Source organism: Lycorma delicatula, chromosome 1 (assembly GCF_047948215.1).
Source record: "Lycorma delicatula isolate Av1 chromosome 1, ASM4794821v1, whole genome shotgun sequence".
In the NCBI taxonomy this organism is placed as follows: Eukaryota; Metazoa; Arthropoda; class Insecta; order Hemiptera; family Fulgoridae; genus Lycorma; species Lycorma delicatula.
In genome coordinates, this window is record NC_134455.1 from 337342971 (window position 1) to 337363388 (window position 20418).

The 20418-nt window shown below is 29.8% G+C and overlaps 2 protein-coding genes across 2 annotated transcripts in view; one reads left to right on the top strand and one right to left on the bottom strand.

The window, feature by feature from the left end:
* LOC142334299 (uncharacterized) overlaps positions 1-12504 on the bottom strand; it is a 111362-nt gene extending 98858 nt beyond the window's left edge. Inside the window, exon 1 of the mRNA XM_075382222.1 lies at positions 12467-12504. Within this exon, the coding sequence (XP_075238337.1) occupies positions 12467-12469 (3 nt within the window). The 5' untranslated portion in view covers positions 12470-12504. The remainder of the gene's footprint in view (positions 1-12466) is intronic.
* Positions 1-20418, top strand: part of LOC142334301 (neuropeptide SIFamide receptor-like) — a 668171-nt gene that overhangs the window by 560606 nt on the left and 87147 nt on the right. The gene's annotated exons all lie outside the window — the stretch shown is intronic.

Sequence of the window (20418 nt, forward strand, 5' to 3'; positions counted from 1 at the left end):
ATTTTAAAATAAAACCAAAATACAAAAATCGTAAGGAGGCTAAAAATCTGAATGAAGGAAAATTTTAACAAAATAGGCTGTGTAAAGCTAACAAGTCTTTTAAAGCTAACAATATTAAAATTACTTAATATTATATTTTCATTACTCAATACTAATGACACTGTACTCGCAAGCCTAGTAATAATAATTCATAGAGAGTTGGAAGCCGTAAACCGCATTCAGCTTTTCTTGGCCTACAGCTGCCTTAACGTGTAAAATCTGAAGAGCTTAAAAAGTTCTGAGCACCGAAACTTTTAAATTATTATATCATGATGCTTTGTTATAACAAGTGAGTTTCATTAGCTTTTAATATTGCCTGTACAAACATTTTCGGCGACTTACTTCTAATGTATTCCGTTCTCTTTTAGCACTACTAATAATTTAATTAAAAAACAATTATTTAAACTTCGATATCGGTTATCTATTTCATAATTAAAAATTACTTGTGTAAAATATTTTTATAACGTTTTTTAAAGTGTTATTTTTATTTATCGTTCGATATATTAATCTAGTGGATGTTATAATAAGAAACTAATAATGAATTATTAATTTTAATTTTTAATTTTATATAATATTAAAGCAGATGAAAAATCTTTAGACTCAAATTTGATAATAAATAACCTCAGTTTGGAATTCTTAAAATAATATTATCATAAAACATAAAATTCATTGAACTTTTAGCGTACGATTACTTAACATGAGAATGAACATTTATATAAGTGTATTTCTTTTTTAACTTTTTTATACTTTTCAGTTTCCATAAATTTATTGGAATTTTTTTTAAAATGTTTTGTTACTTTTTTAACAATAGAAGGTTTTATTACACCAAGAGTAAATAATTGAAAAGTTTTTCCAGTAAAAATATATTAATTTTTATTTTATTTGGAATTACATATTATATTTTAAACAAAAATTCTGCGATAAAATTAGTTATCAATAACTATTTATTAATTATTAAAATTTATAATTATTAGATTATATTATTAGATTTATAACTATTAGATTATTTAAAATAATCTAATCGAAGAAACTATTAAAAAATAGACGAATCATTACGTTCCGTTTTCACTATTTTCTGTTCTAAAATATATGTAACGGATATAGAATGTTTCAGTCGATTTTTTAATAGAAAATTGCGTAAATTTACCGGAAAAGAGCCTAAGATCAATCATTTATTAGTAAGATATTTTAAAAGTAATTACTTTTCTTTGTATAAAATTAAAAAAAAAACTTCTTGCAGTTACTTCTAATTATATTTCTGTCCAAGATTATTTTATTATCAGAGCAAAAGAACACTAAAACATACTTTAACAAAATTGATGAATAATAATTAGAATATTTTTTCTTTATCCCTCTCTCTTTATTTTTGAATATCATTTAACATGATAATATTTTGGACTTTTTTTCTGAACGACGTGAAACGTGAAACACTTCTTACAATTTATCATGCGCTGATCACATCAAAGTTTTTTGTTAAACAAATGTTACAACCTTTTCAAAGAGCAGTTTTTAAAACTGATCAAATAATACAGAATTAATCCCTGTTTGTAGACCTTTTAATAATCTTTTCATTTAATTTTTTTTGTTTATTTTTTTTTAATTTTATAAGAAGGGAGATTAAATGTTCAAAATTTTCTGTTGTATATATTTGACTGTGAATTATATTTTTCAGATTATTGTTGTATATTGCTATATAAAGGAATAAAATTGTAAATATATATATATATATATACTCAATTTATTAAAACATTTTTAGTTTCAGACATTTTTTATTTAACATAACTATAAAATTTCTACTAATCTCGATTAATATTTTATTTATTTAGAACCATTAGATAATTGTATGTGGTGAGCATTTAAATATTTGATAACTGTTCAGCTTAAATTCAGTATTAAGCTTAACTATTTATTTTTGATTTGCTAAATTTCACTTAAAAGTCAGTTGATCACCATTAAAAATAATGAATATTCATTGAAAAGACAAAATAAAATGACATAGAAGACAGTCTCTTTACTTTGAATAAGAACCGATATGATGCCTTGCAAGAAGAATTGTATGTAATCTATTAACAATAATGCTCTCACATATGACCGCTTAAAAATATTTATCGATTTAGTATTTGAGATCAATTTTTTGGGCTCCTTGTTCTCAAAATATTAAGTTTTCTAGATATTCTTTTAAGAATTATAGTTTTATTCCCTTTTATTTTCTTTTTATGCCTTCTGCTGGATTTGTCACATGAACTTTCATCTTCTGATTCCTTCACTTTTCGTTTTAATATCGTGGATCGAATCTTCAGTACCCCAGATTCTAGCAATTTTTTATTTTTATTTTTCATCAAAATTTTTCGTTTTTTCATCATTACTTTTGCGTTTTCATTATTCCACGCCTTACTTTCTATTTGGTTATTACTTTTATAATTTATGGAAGAAGTTTTATTGAGAGGAAAGTTTAAAAAATTCGAACTTAGCTCTTGTTGCCATTTTGTAAACTCCTCTGATGTAATCTTCACACTAAACCTTGGAGTAGGAGAGTGACGGAAACTTTTATTACTTTTTTCCGTTACGAAATCGTCTTCGTCATATATATCTACTTTTATTCCACCACCAGTTTCTTTGCTATCCGAGACGTTAAATAATTCTAAATCAAAACCGGTTTCATTTTGTGCGAAAGTACGAATATTCTTTAACGGTCTGTGCAGATTAATAAGAGAATCACAAGCACCCGGATACTTTCGTTTCCACTCTTCAAAGGATTTTTTTGATCCAAAATAACTGACCATTAACTGTTCAAAATTCGTAGGTTTTTGAACATCCACGACATCTCTTTTTAGCATTCCAAATACATCGTTTACGTTTAAATTATCCTCCGAATCGTTCATGATTATATCGATTGCGTTGAAAAATTCTTCTGCTCGTGGAATCGGTTGTTCGGGGGATATATTGTCGTTAGGATTGTGAATAGCTTGCAATTCAGGAAACTGAACAAGCATCCTAAGAGATTTGTACACCCGTTCTGGAGTAAGATTCATTTCTCTTAATGTGTTGTAAAGGTTCATCGGATGTATTTGGGTCGCTTGAAATAGTTTTAACGCAGCCGATATAGACTTTTTCTTAACTTCTTCCAAGCAGCGATATACGTGATACGGGTTGTAGTTTTTGCTATATAAATATGCCGCAACTTCTCGAGGATGCCACGCTTTGAATCGGGTTCTGTTGAAGTATTTTTCTTCATCTGACTCAATTGACTCTCGCATAGAAGCGAAAGGATCTTCGGTAGTTATTTTTATAGTTGTCCTATACGGGTTAGATGGATCCCACAACTTCTTACAGCTGCAAAGACTGCCGATGAGAATCACTGCCATACAACCGACTCGGGTTCCCTCCTGGGAACCCACATAACGTATTAAAATTTGACGATAAGCATATTATTATATACATATTTGATATAGACTACGAAATATATAATTGCATTAAAATATTCAAAGGTAAAATTATCTTGCAACAGTTTTTATAAACTTTTATTCACTTTTAGAAGAAAGGTGAGAAATAAGATATGTTCTGAAATTATATTTTGTCCACAAAAAAAAAATTAAGCATTTATACTACTAATATAGAAGGGTAGTAAGATAAAAAAAATCGTAATCATGATTTTTCTTGTAAAAAAAAATAATAAATACATGGAGAATGCAAGAAAATTAACGTTAACACAAATAAATTGTTTTTTATAATTAGTTTACGTTTATGAAATATTCTTCTTTATGTTTCTGTTCTATTATTTATTAAGAACATAAGCTATCAAGCTACATTTAATCGCATCAAAAACAATAAAGATTTTAATGAAGAAATTTAATCACATCAGTTGCCAACATCTTTATATGAAATATTTAAAAATATGTCTTTTGGATACTTTTCCAGACTTAAAAAGTCTTTAAAAAAAGATATATATATATATATATATATCTCACAAAACCAATTTCCCAACATTTTTTAACAAATGGCTTTTTTGTGATACTATATGATTTATCTTTATATAACAGAAATTATTAAGCAGGCTATTAAGATTAAATAAATGGTAGTTTATAGAAACTTGATAAAGATGAATAATGTAAAATTAGTTTATTCTTCAGACATAATTACAGTGTCATCTTATAACAAAATTTAAAATTAGATTTTTGGATTAAATATTAAATTCAACATGTGTGTGTGTGTGTGGTGTGTGTGTGTGTGTGTGTGTGTGTGTGTGTGTGTGTGTGTGTGACGCAAAAGATTTTAAAAAATCTATTCAATATCTACCATATTATTATAAGTTATTACAAAAATCAAACAGAATAATGAAATGTAATATTGATCTCTGCATTTAAATAACGTTTATCTATTTGTATAATGTTTTAAATAAAAAGATAGGTTAAATACCACCTTTACGGGATTTCTCAAAAATTAATTAGGTATTACACATCGTTTGAAAAATTGGTGAAAATCAAACAATTTTTTTAATTAATAGAAACTTTCAGTTTCCGAATCTAAATATTGACCGATTTACATGACATTGTCAGAAATGAATAAGCTTAGCCCATCAGTTATACATACATCGACCCGTAGTACGAAACATTTATTTTAGAAGATTCTTCCATTTCTGATGTTGTTCCTAAAACTTTCTTCTTAAACTCTTTGTAAAGTTCTATTCTTTCTCTCTTTTCTGCTGATGTCATGTGCCTTCTATAGTCTTTTCGAAGTCTTTCCCGCTGATGTAATTTCCTACCTGCTATTATTTCCTTTACTTTTTTCATTTCTTCATATTTTTCCTTGTCTTTTTTCGAAGTAATATGAGCGAATTTAAATCTGGTTCTTCTTTTTCTTTTTGATGTCGTGAAAAAAAGCTTTTCCCTTAAGTTTGTGCTTTCGCTTTCAAAAGTTTTCTCCACTGACGATGAAATACCGGTAGTACCTGTTTGTGAAGATTTCTGCGTTGAATTTTCTGAATCGGAATACGACTCAGAGTCGTCAGGAAAATCAGCTGGATTGTATCTAAAAGCAGAATCTTCTTCAGACGGTTTATTAGTCCACGCTTCAACCTGATCAGAACTTAAACTGACAGATCGGTAAACCTTTCCGTCACTATCTAGTAACCCTCGTTTCCTTCGGCCCTTTTTGTTCTTAGGTTTCTTGCCTTTCACGCCTTTCACTCGTTTACTCTTTTTCGGTTTTTTCTTCTGAAATCTCTTAGCTTTCTTATCTTTCACGTCCTTTCCTTTCTTTCGGTCCTTCTTTTTTATTTGTTTTACTTTCTTAGGTTTTCTTGTTCCACGAGTTCTCCTTTCTTTCTTCTTTTTCTTTTTAGCTTTTTCTTTCTTCTTTTTCTTCTTTTCTTCAGAAGTGTCTTCTAAGGAATATGAACTAGAATATTCTTGTGGTTGGCTTAAAGGTACTATTTCACTGCTTTTAATCGACAATTTGTTCAGCTTAATTAACTCCTTGATGACCTTTTTATCTTGTTTACGGTATCGTTCATACAGTTCGGGGTCAAACTCCTTCAGTTTTGCAGTAGGATAAACCTTTTGAAGTGCTTCATAAGCATCTCTATGGAAACTTTTCCAGTAATCCATTTTTTCTACTGAAGAGAAATGATTCTTTAAGAGTTGTTCGACGTAAGTATCGTTTTTCTTATCGGAGGATTCCTCGTCAAATCTTTCGTAATCTTTTATTAGATCCGGTCTCTCCCACCATATCTTTAGCGCATAGTAAGCATGTTGAGGTCCTACTTCCAGCTCACGAAGTACTCTATACAACACAACGGGTTTCATCTTCAATACCCAGAGAGCATTGAGAGTCTCCTTTGAACAATCCATTCCTCTTATCAGAACAAGGGACTTGTACACCGTCTCCGGATCCATGTTCTTCCTTCTCAGTTCTCGAACTAGTTCGTAAGGATTGACACCGTAATTCTTGATATATTGATACGCTTCTTGTAGTGAATTAGTCCAAGGCAGTCGGCGTGTAGTTCGTTCAGATTCCCCGATCACACCCATCAAGTACCATGCAGACAGAACCACCGTTACGGACAACCCCTAGCAACATTTAAAACTAAGGGTTACTATCTCATCTTTCTTCTTTATAATTCACATAGGTCACATCATTTTTACATTTTTATACCTACATTGATTATGTTTTCATAATTTTCAATACTTCCATCCGATTTCCAACAAAGAGAACATAGAGTTTCGTTATTATTGTATATTATTCGTACGTATGAGAAAACTAATGTCTAACCAAGCGGGATAGTATTCGTAACCGTCACTAAAGCGCTAACCAAAGCAGAGTTTTATTTTCAACAACTCCGTTTGGGAAAATATGGATCCTGATACGTTCATAATGTTGTTACATCTGAACACTGACTTTTTTAGTGACCTCGGAAGGTGAATCAAATGATATTTAAACATCCCTATATCATAAGTTTCGAAGATGAGTTTTCACTCCCTTAATCAGATAGTTTTAGAAGTAATATTTAAAAACTCCTTCCTCAACTCTAGAAAGTCGGTAGTTAACACTAATTAAACAAGACTTAAAAGGCACCCTTTTTCGGGAAATGATGACTAGCAAACATCTAAATGGAAACTGAAACTTCAAATCACCATACCTGATTCCGGCTGCACTTAGAGCTTTTACAATATTATGTTTGATAAAGAATCAAAGAGTATTTGAGTTAAGGCTATTTGATATCTCGTTTATTTTTAACCGAAATCAGGTAGTTATTATTTAATTTTCTCCAGTATTAACAGGCTGTTGCTTAATTGCAGTTACTTATAATTATGGCGAATAAAAAATTAATCTGAGTACTATGTTTATGTAAGAATTAAATACAATATTTTCTACGTTGCAAACTCTTATTCGGAGAAAAAACAACAGTAAAATCATATCTAAAATTTAAGACGTCCAGACAACATTTCTACAGAACTCGGAACTTTGTCAATTTCAAACGAGATTGAAATTTCACTGTTATTTTCTGAGAAAAATTCAAGTGATATTTTAACATCACTACATCCTAAGTACCGAAGCTGAGTTTTTACTCCCTTAATCAGATAATCAGTTTGTATTTTATTGTTGAAAAATTATTTATAAGTTTTAGGTCGTTTTGAAATGAAATTCGTTTTTTTTTTGTTTATCTGGTTATCTGGTAATTTGATTTAATCAAGAATCTCTTTTTGTTATTTTTTTTTTTTTTTTTTTTCATTATGAAGTTATATATTTAAATCGCATAGAGAGTTAAAAATATGTACAACTGTGTTGGGGAGAAGGAATACACAGGTAAATTTAGTCCCGCGGTTTGGTAAGGTAAGCTATGCTTATAGCATAGCTTATAAACATAGCTTTTTTAAGCTACGTTTTTAACGATTTAAAAAATTTATTTTTAACGATTTTTTAAATTAACTAAGCAAAAAATTGTAATGGAGCATTTAAACTTAGTTAAAAATTTTAAGTAAGTAATTTTTACAATGACGTGGTAAGTATTTAGTCAAAGAAATCGGAAGTTGCGTTTCCACAGAAAGCTGTCATACCTATTAAACCGGTACATATATATGATAATGATGAAATAGATAATTAATATAAAATAAAAATGATTTATTTTAAAATTATTATAAATTCTAAAAATGTTGCTATTAGATGAAGGAAGAGCACCGCAAGAAAGTGGAAATGTGCTACTTTTATTTTATTGTGTGAGATTTAATTTTTTAATTAGTTCTACAGAATTTATTTATTTAACAATTTTTGTATTTTGTTTGGTGATTTGTACATTAATTTTGTCTTATAATTATATCACTTAAAATACTTTTAGGACGATGCGATACCACATATAGGTTCTATTGCATTTAATTTTATTGTTGATTATTATCTCCAAAATAAACATTCAAATATGAATGAGTCGAAGCAGTATCTGATGTTACTTTTCCCCATAACCGATTTATATTCATAATTTTTATCAACAAATGTTTATTTTACTTTTTATCTTTCTTTTATAATCGTTTTAATAACTTTCAAAAATGAGTATAAACTGTCAGCGAGATTATACACTAGTTTAGTACATTTCTATGTACCATTTTACAGAAAACCTTAGGTTAATCAGTAATGAATAAGAAATATTTTCAGTTCACCTAAGTACGAATAAGCTAATCTTTTACGGAGATCCATATAAAAAATATTAACTGTTATTATTTTCGAATGTAACAATACAATTTTTAAATAAAACAACTGCAGAACTAGTTTTAGACATATTCTCTATTAATAAAGTCGTACAATAACGTTAATAAGAATTAATTTTTCATTTACAAAAAGTAATAATAATAAAGAAATAAAAATAATATAGTTTACTTCCCTAGCTAAATTATAGATTAATAATAATATTACACAAATAAACATACTAGACAACTTTAAGTACAAATTTATATATTAAGTTAGTGAAAGGCTTGATAATATTTCTTTTAACATGCTTATTGAAAAAGCGAAATGAATATTCATGGTTCTTAAAAAATATCTCTAAAAAACGACATAGAAATATTTGCATTAAATTTACATAAATAGGAATTTCGTAGATCACAAAGTCAGTAAGTAAGGTAAGTATGAAAAGAAAGTAATAAATAAGGTCTCACGAGACGGATAAATCGATACGACTGACATAAAACGTAATTTTTTATTCGGCTTAGTAAACGGTACAACTTTTCAATATGACATGAGTCGTTATATTATTTCATAAGGATAAAATAAGTATTGAATTTATTAAAGGTTGAAAAAAAAGCTTAAAATTTAAAAAGAAATTAGCTTAAAAAAATAAGAATTACTTAGATACGAAATTTATGTTTGTACGAAGTTTTTTTTGAAAAAAAAAACACCGATACATTTAATGAATGAGAATAAATATTAGTTTATCCGTGCTTACATTTAATAACTTCTAAACTTATTCAACACCAAATTCACTGTTCAGAAAAAAAATAATAATTTTTTTTTTAAATAGCTAGACAAGAATTAATTTACTCAAAAGTAATTAAAATTTGAATGCACAGGTGAATTAATTAATAACTTTTTTAATAACGAAATAATTAATGTTAGAACCGAAGTATAAAGTTTTATAAATGTGTTTTGTGTGTATCTATGCGTGTGTATACGTGCTTTATAACATTAGAATGCTGCGCTGTCTGTACATGAAAATGCAATTAATAAAGTTTCTTTTGAATTGGCAAGTTTCGTTTTTTTAATATACGGTATAGGTTTCATACTTAATACATTTTTTGAGAACATTTATTGAATACTTGGATCGAATAAGTTTACTCGATCCAAAATTAACATTTAATTTTTAGACTGTAATTTGCGTTTATTTATTGTACGACTATTAATAACAATTGAAGCTAAACGTGGATTATTTATTATTAGATTATATCCTAAGACACCTGATAATCCCGGGAAGATAAATATACTTAAATTTCTTACTATAAACCCAAAGTAATGTGTGAACTATATTGTTGGATAATTTTAATAATTATCCCCACCAGATTTTATTTAGTTTATAAGCGGAATATGCAAATTAAATTGTAATACAACAGTTTGAACTACTACTCTTTGTAAATATTTTCTTTTACTTTTACTTAAAACTAACACAGCCTCAAAAAGTAAATTTCAATTGCTTTCAATTCAACTGTTAATTCTGTTTTCAAAGGTGCACGTAAGGAAAAATAGAACAAAGAATTCACACTCGAATTCAAATTCCATAAAAATAAAAAATAATAGATTAACCGTCAACTAAATCGTTTGGAATTTTGGTCAGCTTTTACATTTTATGTAACACCGAATTTAAAAAAAAAATAAAATAAAATCACTCCTGAACGTAATAATAGCAAATATAAACTCCCGCTATTAGTTAAAACTATTTCATCCGTTTTTAATCATTACTATTATATACAAAGGATAAGCTATACTAAACATTTTTACAAATAAAATGCCTAAGAGATCCCCCAAAACGTTAAACTTATGAAAAACATTTTTCAGTTTTATCTTAGATACTTTATTGTTATTGCGATTATTATCAAGAACCTGTGTGCAGTAAAATATAATGCAATGTACAAAGAAACAAATGATCATTTATAACAAGTTACATAAGAAGTAACTTGTTATAAATAAGAAGAAATTTATTAACAACTCTTTACGAAAAATAAATCATGATTTTTACGTTAAATTTAATAATTTATTGTTTGAGATTTATCCTCTCAAAAATTTACTCTTCTAAATGAAAGATTCTATTACTATTGTTATCAATGATAATTACATTTTAATGATATATCACTTTTAAGCACCTGTACATTTCTTATTTCATAAGATTTAGATTTAAATAAGCAGTATAGAATTACAGTTGAAAATGGAGGGTTGAAAGAGGAAAAAAATATTCAAATTTAGTTTTAATAGATCAAGATTTCAGGAGTATTTATATTCATTATTAATTTTTCTTAGTAAATATAAGGTAAAATAGTTTAATTGCTTATTATGGTATTTTCTGCGGAAAAATATCAAAATAAAGCGGGTTTAAACTTTTAATTTTACAAATTCATTTCTTTTTTTTTCATAAGGCTAATATTTAATATTCAGTGGTTTTAATGTGTTTATATATCAGAAAATTAAAAATATATAGAAAAGAAATAGATTTAAAGTTATAAAAACAAAATAATTCAAACTCGAGTGACTTCGTAAAGTAATAAAAAAATTTGTTAATTGAAATATTAATCACAGCCTTTTTTTAATAGTATTGACTGATACAAAATAATAATTTAATTATTTTCTGACTTAAAAATGTCTAGTATTAAAAAGCAAAAAAGGAAAAGCTTTAAGTACATTAAAAGATTTTTCTGTTTCATTTCCTAAACCGCTTCCATTTTATTTATTTTTTTTATATTAATGAGATTGAAATCGACCGTGGAAGTGGTCTGTCTCTATCAGAAACGCAATTGTGTAAAAGCACACTAAATACTAGTAATCGGCAGAAGGTAAATATTTTGGTTTGTAATCCTTATTTGTAATAGTAGTATTAAAAATATAGCTACCAAAGCTTCTATTGAGTATATAATCGGTTCTAAAAAAAGGTATCGCTCCCTAATCGTTTATTTATTTATTTAAAAAATTCAATAACAAATATATTTTAGTAAAATATACTTTCAATTCCTCCGCAAACTTAATACTAACTTGGAACAGAAAAATGAATCTTTTGTTGTCGGTAAAGTACTATTTTAACCGCAATTAAGAATTTAGTAATGTTTTGTTGAAAACTGTATTATTATTCGTTTAGAATTCACTAACAAAACAGCGGTATTAGAATTACACTCCATACTCATACCACCATCCCGTGCGTCTGTTTAATTGAATTCACGACTAATTTTCCATTAAATGAACATGTAAACCGCTATATACATTACGAAAACGTAAATAATATGTACTAATATGCACAACACAATAGAAATTAATCGTGTATTCAGCTTAAACAGGCCCATAGGATCGAAAAAGTGTGATAAAGCGGATACATTTTCCCCTACAACAATTCCTCTGACAAATTTATACCTTTTCACTGCTTAACGTTAAAACGGCATTACAAGCGTTTGAAAGGGTATAATTCTGAGGGAAATGCGTATATCTCCACCAGCTAAACACGGACGCGCGGACAAAATCAAACAACACGTATTACACATCGAGAGAGAGGTACGAAATGCATATTTTTTCTACGTAATACTTAACATCAGTTTAAAAAAAAATCCCTTCTTTTACTTAGTAAATGAGCACTAACCCTACATCGCTCTTTTATTTGAAATATAAATTTAGTAAACATTTAACCGAAAGTATTAGTAATTCTTTATTTTAATTTACCAAATATTCTCTGTTTTAAAGTTTGAATATGAAATAAAATTTTTAAAAAAATCAATCAATATTTAATTCTGTAGCTTCGTGTTTCTTCAGTTAAAATTAAAACTACGATTAAATAAATGCATCGACTTAATCAATAGAATAGCGTTTAATAGCAGTGACATAATATATTTATAAATCTATTATTTTAAAATAATGTACTGCTCATTTGTAATGAGTCACATAAAATAATAGTAAAATTATTCATAAAAATTTATTTATAAATAATAACAATAACTTATTATTTTTTTAAACTGTATTTCTGACTACATTTCTAATTTCAATTCAATGTAATCAATCTAATTTCAATTTCAATTCTTGAAATTTTGTAATTAATATTTATATACTGGAATTTTTATTCCATTAACATGACACAGGTTAAATATTGGCTTTATTATAAGGCTTATAATTATTACTAAGTAATAAATAATATTTTATTAGCTATGAAATCTGTTTATTATGAGTATTGCAATAAATATTTAAAAAATATCCTTACCATTATTCATCTGAATGTTGTTAGCGACTATAATACAATATTTAGATAAAAAATAGTAACCATTTGACATTCCAATTTGTTTATCAATATTTTATATCGATTTTATTGATGATCTTTATCGCGTAATATTATTGTATAAATTTATCAGTTTTATGGTTTTTTTTTTTTGGAGGGTAATTGATGTACGATAAATTGGAATGGTTTTATATTTTCAGTGATAGTATTGATTACAAGATATTAACTAAATTACAAAAAATAATTGTATTATTAAGATTTTGGATATTTCAACGGCGATTACACATAAAGAAATTTTTATTTAAATTTTATTCAAAGACTTTGCACCCAGTTTGCAATAAGTAATAATAATATCAAATATACTCGTATCTATTCAGCGTAAGGGGGTTTTAGAAATTTTAAAGTGTTGTTACTAATGCTCGGCATTAAAATTTTATTGTATTGTGCTAACCATTCACTGGTCGGATCGATTTTTTTATTTCAACTATTTTGCAATGCTTCCGAACCCAGTTTTAAATGCATTTGAAAGCGTAGATAGTTTTAAATGAATTCGATGTCCGGACTAACGATCAGCTATTGTTTGTTTCTAATGATATGTCGTATTTTCCTCTTGAAATTTGTATATTCTAAGTAGACTGTGTATCAACTTGTAAGATGGTCTACTATCATTTATTAGTCTTTTAAAATCACATTATGTAGATAGGTTTCGACTTATCTACCCGTATAAAAATACTGGTAGATTTCTCCAATAAATTAATGTCTTTAACGTCTCTTAGGTTTTCTGTAGGATTCCATCTTCTTCTTCTACTAATGGTGAGCCGAACGGTAGCGAGAAGAATAATATATCCGCTGATTGGGCTCGAGACATGACAATACATCTGAGTTTAAACAACGAATGGCAGAAAGTATTGAACGGATGCAAATTTCACGACCGAATAGGTAATGATAGTGCAATTAAACGTGTGCACTCGGATGATCCCAGTCGTAAACAATTTGAACTAGTGAATAAACATGTTTATACAAGTAGCCACCTTCATTTACTCCCTAATTTAAACCGAGGTGTACATTCGAATAATGAATTTGATACACGAAATGTTAAAAAAAAAACTCCAAAGCATCAACGGCAATTTACTCGTTTTTCAAGCCGCTATTGGCATTTATTCCGTTTCGTAATTTGTTAAAAATTATGGTTGGATACATAACTTTAAAATGTTTTTAACTACTAAAATACATTGTAATCTACCCGGCGAATGCCAGTTCTTATAAAAAGTTAATAAAATACCGTAAGTGTAATGTGGTTTCCATATTTTTCAAATACAAGACAAAACTCTGTTAGCAGTTAAGACATGATCTCCACCAGTAACCATATTCGTGATCTTAAACACGAATATTGTTAATTTATTCGTGTATTATATTCGTGTTCTTTAACTTAAATTAAAGAACACGAATATGAAGCGTACGATCCGTATCAAATATTTTAGAAAATAAACTGAACCTTTCATTTTTTCGTTTACTTGGAGTTAAATTCAAACAATAAGGATGTTTTTAAGTTAGATTGATTAATGTATTCAAAAATAAAAGTCTTCTACATAATTATTTAGATCATCATTGACTAGAAAGATATATAGGTCGACGTTCTCGGTATCAGTACGAAAACCTACTGCAATCAACCAAAGTGCATTCAATGCGCTGTAGATCATGGATCTATAAATTGCACAAAATTAACAGATGTACCAACGATTTATCCTCGCTGTAAAAGGTTCTACTCACAACTCGGTCAACTAATAAAGCTGCACATTTTACAAATAGTTAAATTGACGGCGATCGTCTAATAATGTATATCAAGCCAAACCAGGAAGTACAAATATTTGTCTACATTTAAATGGTAGTAATTCGTTTCCGCATTTAGGTAGATTTGATAAGAAAGCTACCTATTGTAATGGGTACCATGTTTCGACTTCCGGAAAATGTCTACATATCTTCGCGTTTCAATTCCCCGAGACCCCAAAACCACCGCCAGCTCAAAGCTCTATATATACATTTATCTATATATATAAAAATGTTAAGTTCGTTTGTGTACGGCTTCAAAAACTCAAAATGTTCTGCACCGATTGAACTCAAATTTTAGCACGATATATAACCCGCATCAAAGATTGTTTTCATCTACGTAAAAGCAAAGAACAAAATTCACAAATAGTAACACTGAAACCACACAACTAAGTATTCGTTTATTTTTGTTTTTTCTAACCTCCGAAACCACCGTTATGCATTGCTTCAGATGATGATATGAATGATTTATAGCGTATGAAAATGCCATGCCTGACCGGGATTCCAACTCGGAACCACCGGATAAAGTCCGAGACGTTACCACTCGCGCCACGGAGACCGGCAAATATATTCGTTAGGAGCCGAATAAAAACACGACTTACCAGTATGGCGTTGTGTGTCAAACCAAGTTTATACGGACTATAGTTACTTTTAATACGCGAAACCCATTGCAATGATTGAACATTAACTTAAACCTCTTCAAAAATTATTCTTTTTGAACTAAGCCACATTTTGATATCATTATTTTTCTATAACACGGCTGGAATTCTTTTCGTTTAATGATAAGAAGCGTTGTCGAAGACAATAACCGAATTCTTTTCCAAATGACATAACACACCGCTAAACTATTTCTAAATAATTCAAATTCGTGTAATTGTTTTTACGAATCGCGTTTTTATCAAAATCTCACCTTTTTCTCAATTGACCTGCGGGGTTTTGTTTTCTTTGGAGACCGTAATTCATTGGTAGATTCATACTCGAGAATCACGTTGTACACTGAAGCAGCACAACTTCTACTTACGTTAGCAGTTTATTAACATCTGAAATCAACGCCGTTTGATTATTCTGTAATTTGTAAACATTACTCTGCTTTTGTAAGCATTTAAAATGATGTGTTTTTTCGCACGACTTAAGGGCTTTTTATCGCAGCCCACAAATATTTATATATAAAAATGTTAAGTTCATTTGTGTACGCTTCAAAAAGTCAAAATGTCCTGCACCGATCGAGCTCAAATTTTAGCACGATATATAACCCGCATCAAAAATTGTTTTTATCTATTTTTTCGCATCAGTAACATACCCGCGACCGCGAGAAAACAGATTTTTTAACGGTCAGCTGTGTACCAGTGACCGCGCCATCTGCCGGAAGCGAGGGGAACACTCGCCATACTAGCTAGCTAACGACAACCGCAGTCACATGTGAAACAATACCTGTTGCCAATTACATTTTTTATTAACAAAAAATAAAAAAAAGTATCCACTTGCATCTGATTCAGTTTATTATACAATCTGAATTAAATATTCACTTTAATCGAGGTACTTTTGTGTGATCGTATCGTGATTGAGCTGCGCCTTTCACCAAGCTCTGAATTTATTAGAAAACGACCAACAGTGGGATATATGTATTAATGACGCGTACAACACTGCACATCCAAATAAAATTCGCGCATTATTCGCAATTATATTGACCGTTTGCTTCCCTTCATCACCCACAGAATTATGGGAAAGATATCGATCGCATATGGCTGAGGATATTTTGCATAGAGTACGCCTAGAAAATACCAATATGACCAGATTATTTACAGAAGGCATTTACAACGAAGCATGATAAATATTGAAGACAAGTGCTTAGCTATTGCAAATAAAGTTCTTAGTCAATTGGGAATGCCAGCACCCACCCGAGCTGCGATTGCTTCATTTGATGTGGATTTACGCCGTGAACAGAGTTACAAAATTGGTGATCTTCAGTCATATGTCCAATCAAACATTCCCAAATTAACGCGTGAACAGAAAGGCATTTATGATCGCATAATGCAAATGATAAATGACGGAGTTGGGAAACCTTCTTCTTGGATGTGCCAGTAGATACTGGGAAAACATTCCTCATTAGATTTATTCTAGCAACGGTTCGATAAAAAAATGGCAATCATCCTGTTGCGTAATATTAATCAGCCAAAACTCTGCAACGGCACGCGCCGTTGTAGAGTTTTGTCTGCAACGGCAGCCAAAACCGGGGTATGAATAACGTAGTGGAAGCAACGATTTTAACGGGGCCTTTCAAAGGTGAATATGTCCTCATTCCTCGAATACCCATAATCCCGACCGATGCACCGTTTTAATTTAAAAGATTGCAATTCCCAATTCGATTGGCATTTGCAATCACAATCAATAAAGTTCAAGGTCAATCTTTAGAATTGTGTGGTTTAGATTTAGATGCGGATGCTTCTCACATGGGCAACTGTATGTTGCGTGTTCCCGAGTCGGCAAACCAGATAGCTTTTATATCTACGCAGACAGTGGAAAAACAAAAAATATTGTATATCCACAAGTATTGCAAAATTAAACTTCTATGAAACGTATGCTTTGTTTTGTTTCTCATTTCTCATCCATGCAACCACAATGTGCCACAGCGAAGCGTGGCGGGTAGAGCTAGTATATATATATATATAATTCACTTTCTTGTGGATAACTGACGTAATTTAGCGCCAACTTTCAAATTGTTGCTTAAAAAAATTCCACCCAAAACCTCGATCGAGTTCGTTAATGGCCAAAATCGGACCAGTGGGGTGGAAATGGGGTGGCTTTATCGATAAAACAGAATATTACTATAACTTTCTTATTAAGTAAAATATCGAATTCAATTAAAGGTCCTACTATTTTTTGGATAAGAGTCTAAAACTTATCTAAGTAAAGGTTTTTATATAACCAATCATTGGCCGAGGGGGTGGAAAAAATGGGGTTTTTAGGACAAAAACATCGTACCTCCCTTAAAAGGTACAGTATCGAATCGGTTTAAAGTGGTCGGTTCTCTAAACATTACTTAAAACCTTTGTCTGAAACAATATTTGATATGACCAATCCTTGCGGCAAGGGATGACCAAAAGTTTACTGGAATTATAAGAAGATGGCATGTTGTATGCTAATCATGTGAAACTTTTTTCACAAGCAACCATTGTCGTATTGAGTAAATTTGAAGTTGTTTTTAATTTTGGAAAAATTTGAAGTTGTTTTTAATTTTGGTGGAAATCTTTTTTATCCCCTACTTAGCGCCGGTGAAATCTACCTCCGCCTTCCGGCGTGCCGAAAGGGTATTTTTGTTAAGGGTAAGTAACCCCATTAATTTTACACCTACTACTTCCAGGACACATCACTTGAGTTTTATTATACTACTTAGTATAAATATTAATTCGACAATAGATCTTTTCCCTCGGTTAGGAGCATACATATCAGATAAAGGATATATTGACTTCGATAATTATACTCAAGACACAATTACTTCAAGAGTTAGTTTAGAATCCGTTAAATGTTCTATTGTGGAATGCAAACGGAATAAGTTTATCAGTACTTATTCTGACTAAAATACATCTTGAATGCGATTTAGGATTTAAAAGTTGAGGCAAATCAATATTTGCCTTCTCTTTAAAATTCACCTAAAATTTGACTCAAGAATTTTTATGAAGTGTTTACGTAGTGCCATAAGGAGACCATCCCGCAGAAAATCGTTTGGGTTTTTCCAGTATAACAGTCCGATCAATGACTTAACATTCCTAATAATCCTACTGCTTACGTTCATTTGACATTCTTTTTCTAAATATTCTAATGTAGCGGCTATGTAATGAATTCTCGGTTCACAAAACCAAAGTGATCTACAAAAAATTCTTTCCTTCGTTAGGCATCCGTTTCGGTTGACAATTTTAATGCAAAGCGTGTACTGAAGTTCTCAGATCACAAATCCACGTGAAAAAAAAATTACTGTAGTATCTCATAGAGATCTATAGAATACTTCACGAATGCAAATTTATTATCGACCTGAATAATGACATTTCCAGATCGACTAGAATCCTTTCTTTTTTTTTTTATTTCATTACGTCATCAGATTACTCCTCCATCCTTTTAGCAATAATTGCACGTTCGATACCAATTCCACAACTTTCTCTAACTATAGAGAAAAATTAATATAAAGAACTTTTCTTGTTATTTGGAAGAAAACGTATCTCTTCGTCTTCCATCAAAAACATCATCTGAAATTGAAATTCTTTTGAGAAAATAGAAAATGAAATCCAAAATGCTCCAGACCTATCCTGAACTCCAGCACTCCATAGAAGAATTTTTCGAGCTGTAGTCTAGTACGTATTTTGTTTTTTTTAATAAACGATGAAGAAAAAACACTGAGAAGAATCTGACAAAGATCCTGGCTCCCGGCCCAGTAGAACCACTTACAAAACTGCAGTAAATAGATTATTAAATAGAGAGCTTAAGAATATTAACCCTGTTATACCTCATAATAACTAAAAATTGTATCTACTGATCACGGAACACCTTGGGAATCGACTAAATGTTTATTGAATCATCTCGGGTACTGTTCTTCATTTTGTACACCAGACTTTGGTAAACAAAGATGAAGAACAGCTTTTCTAATCTGAAAGTATTTCTCGGATAAGTTATGTAATGTAAGATAAAGAAATTGAAGATTTCTTTCCTTCACTTGCCTTTACTTTTGATGCTTAAATAGATCAAGATTATTGAATCCAGCAGATTATATAAGACCGTAATAAAACATTCTTTCTAAAATTTGATGCCGTTTGAAATTTTAAAGAAAACATCAACCTGTGAATATATATATATATATATATATATATATATATATATATATATATTCATTACTCAAATGTTTTAAACTTTCTACAAATATGCCTCTATCCTACCCATTACAAACTTTGTGAGGTATTTCTCTTTCCAAAACCGGAGACAAATTTTGTTTTGACGTATAGACATATAATTCTCTCATAATAATCTCGCAATTTTTCTTAATGACATAATGCTATAATGACATAAATCATACAGTCAAAATTATACCAGAAAAACGGATTAGCGGTTTGGTTTGCGAAGGTAGCACTCCCAAACAATTAATCACCAACAATGATAAGAAGTCTTCATTCGTTCATCACTCGGTTTTTTTTTTTTTTTAATCTCCAGGATCACCGTTAGGTATTCCTTCAGAGGATGAGATGAATGATTTGTAGCGTCTGTGAAAATGCCATGTCTGACCGGGATTCGAATCCGCGATCTCCGGATAAAAGGCCGATAAGCTACCACTCGCGCCACGGAGGCCGGCCATTCACTCGGTTTGAATGAAAGGAAATTCACTCAGCTATTCTTTCATACAACATCGGTTTGACAACACTTTGACATAACGTTTACTGTTCAATATCTCGTCTTATATTATTTTAATCTTTTCTCGAAAACGAATTCTTTTTAGTGTTTCGTAACACCGATTATTCTGATATAAAGAGTACTGAAGCAGAAGTTTCGTGACGGCATTCTCATACATTCAGTATTCAATTTTCAATTCAAACTTATACTGTAATAGCTAATAATCTACTGTGGCTCATTGAAATAGAAAAAAATCACTTGTACTGTGAAGAAAAATGGCTTGAAGACTGGATGAATATGATGATTAATAAAAATATTCTGCACTTTCACCCTTCATAGAGATGACACTGTTAATATTGTTGAATACTATAGCTATTCCCCAACACCCTACTATCTTCATAGCTCGGGCCTAATCTGAAAAAACGAATTATCTGAAAAAATGTCATCTTGAATTTTCGCATAAAGTAGGTTTTTATAGGTTTACTCATTACAAGTCACCCGCTCATTTAAAACAGATTGTATTCATATATATAAACAAATCTCTTCCTAAAGCGATTTTAATGTATGACAATCAGATTCTGGATTCTTCCACAAAAAAAGTGATTTAAGTCATCCAAATCTACCGGTCAAATTTTTTTCATATTCTCAATTTTTTTTTTTCTCATTTTTCATATTACCAATTCTCCTCATTACATTTTGATTTAAAAGTTCATTTCACTGAAAATGCTATAAAAGAA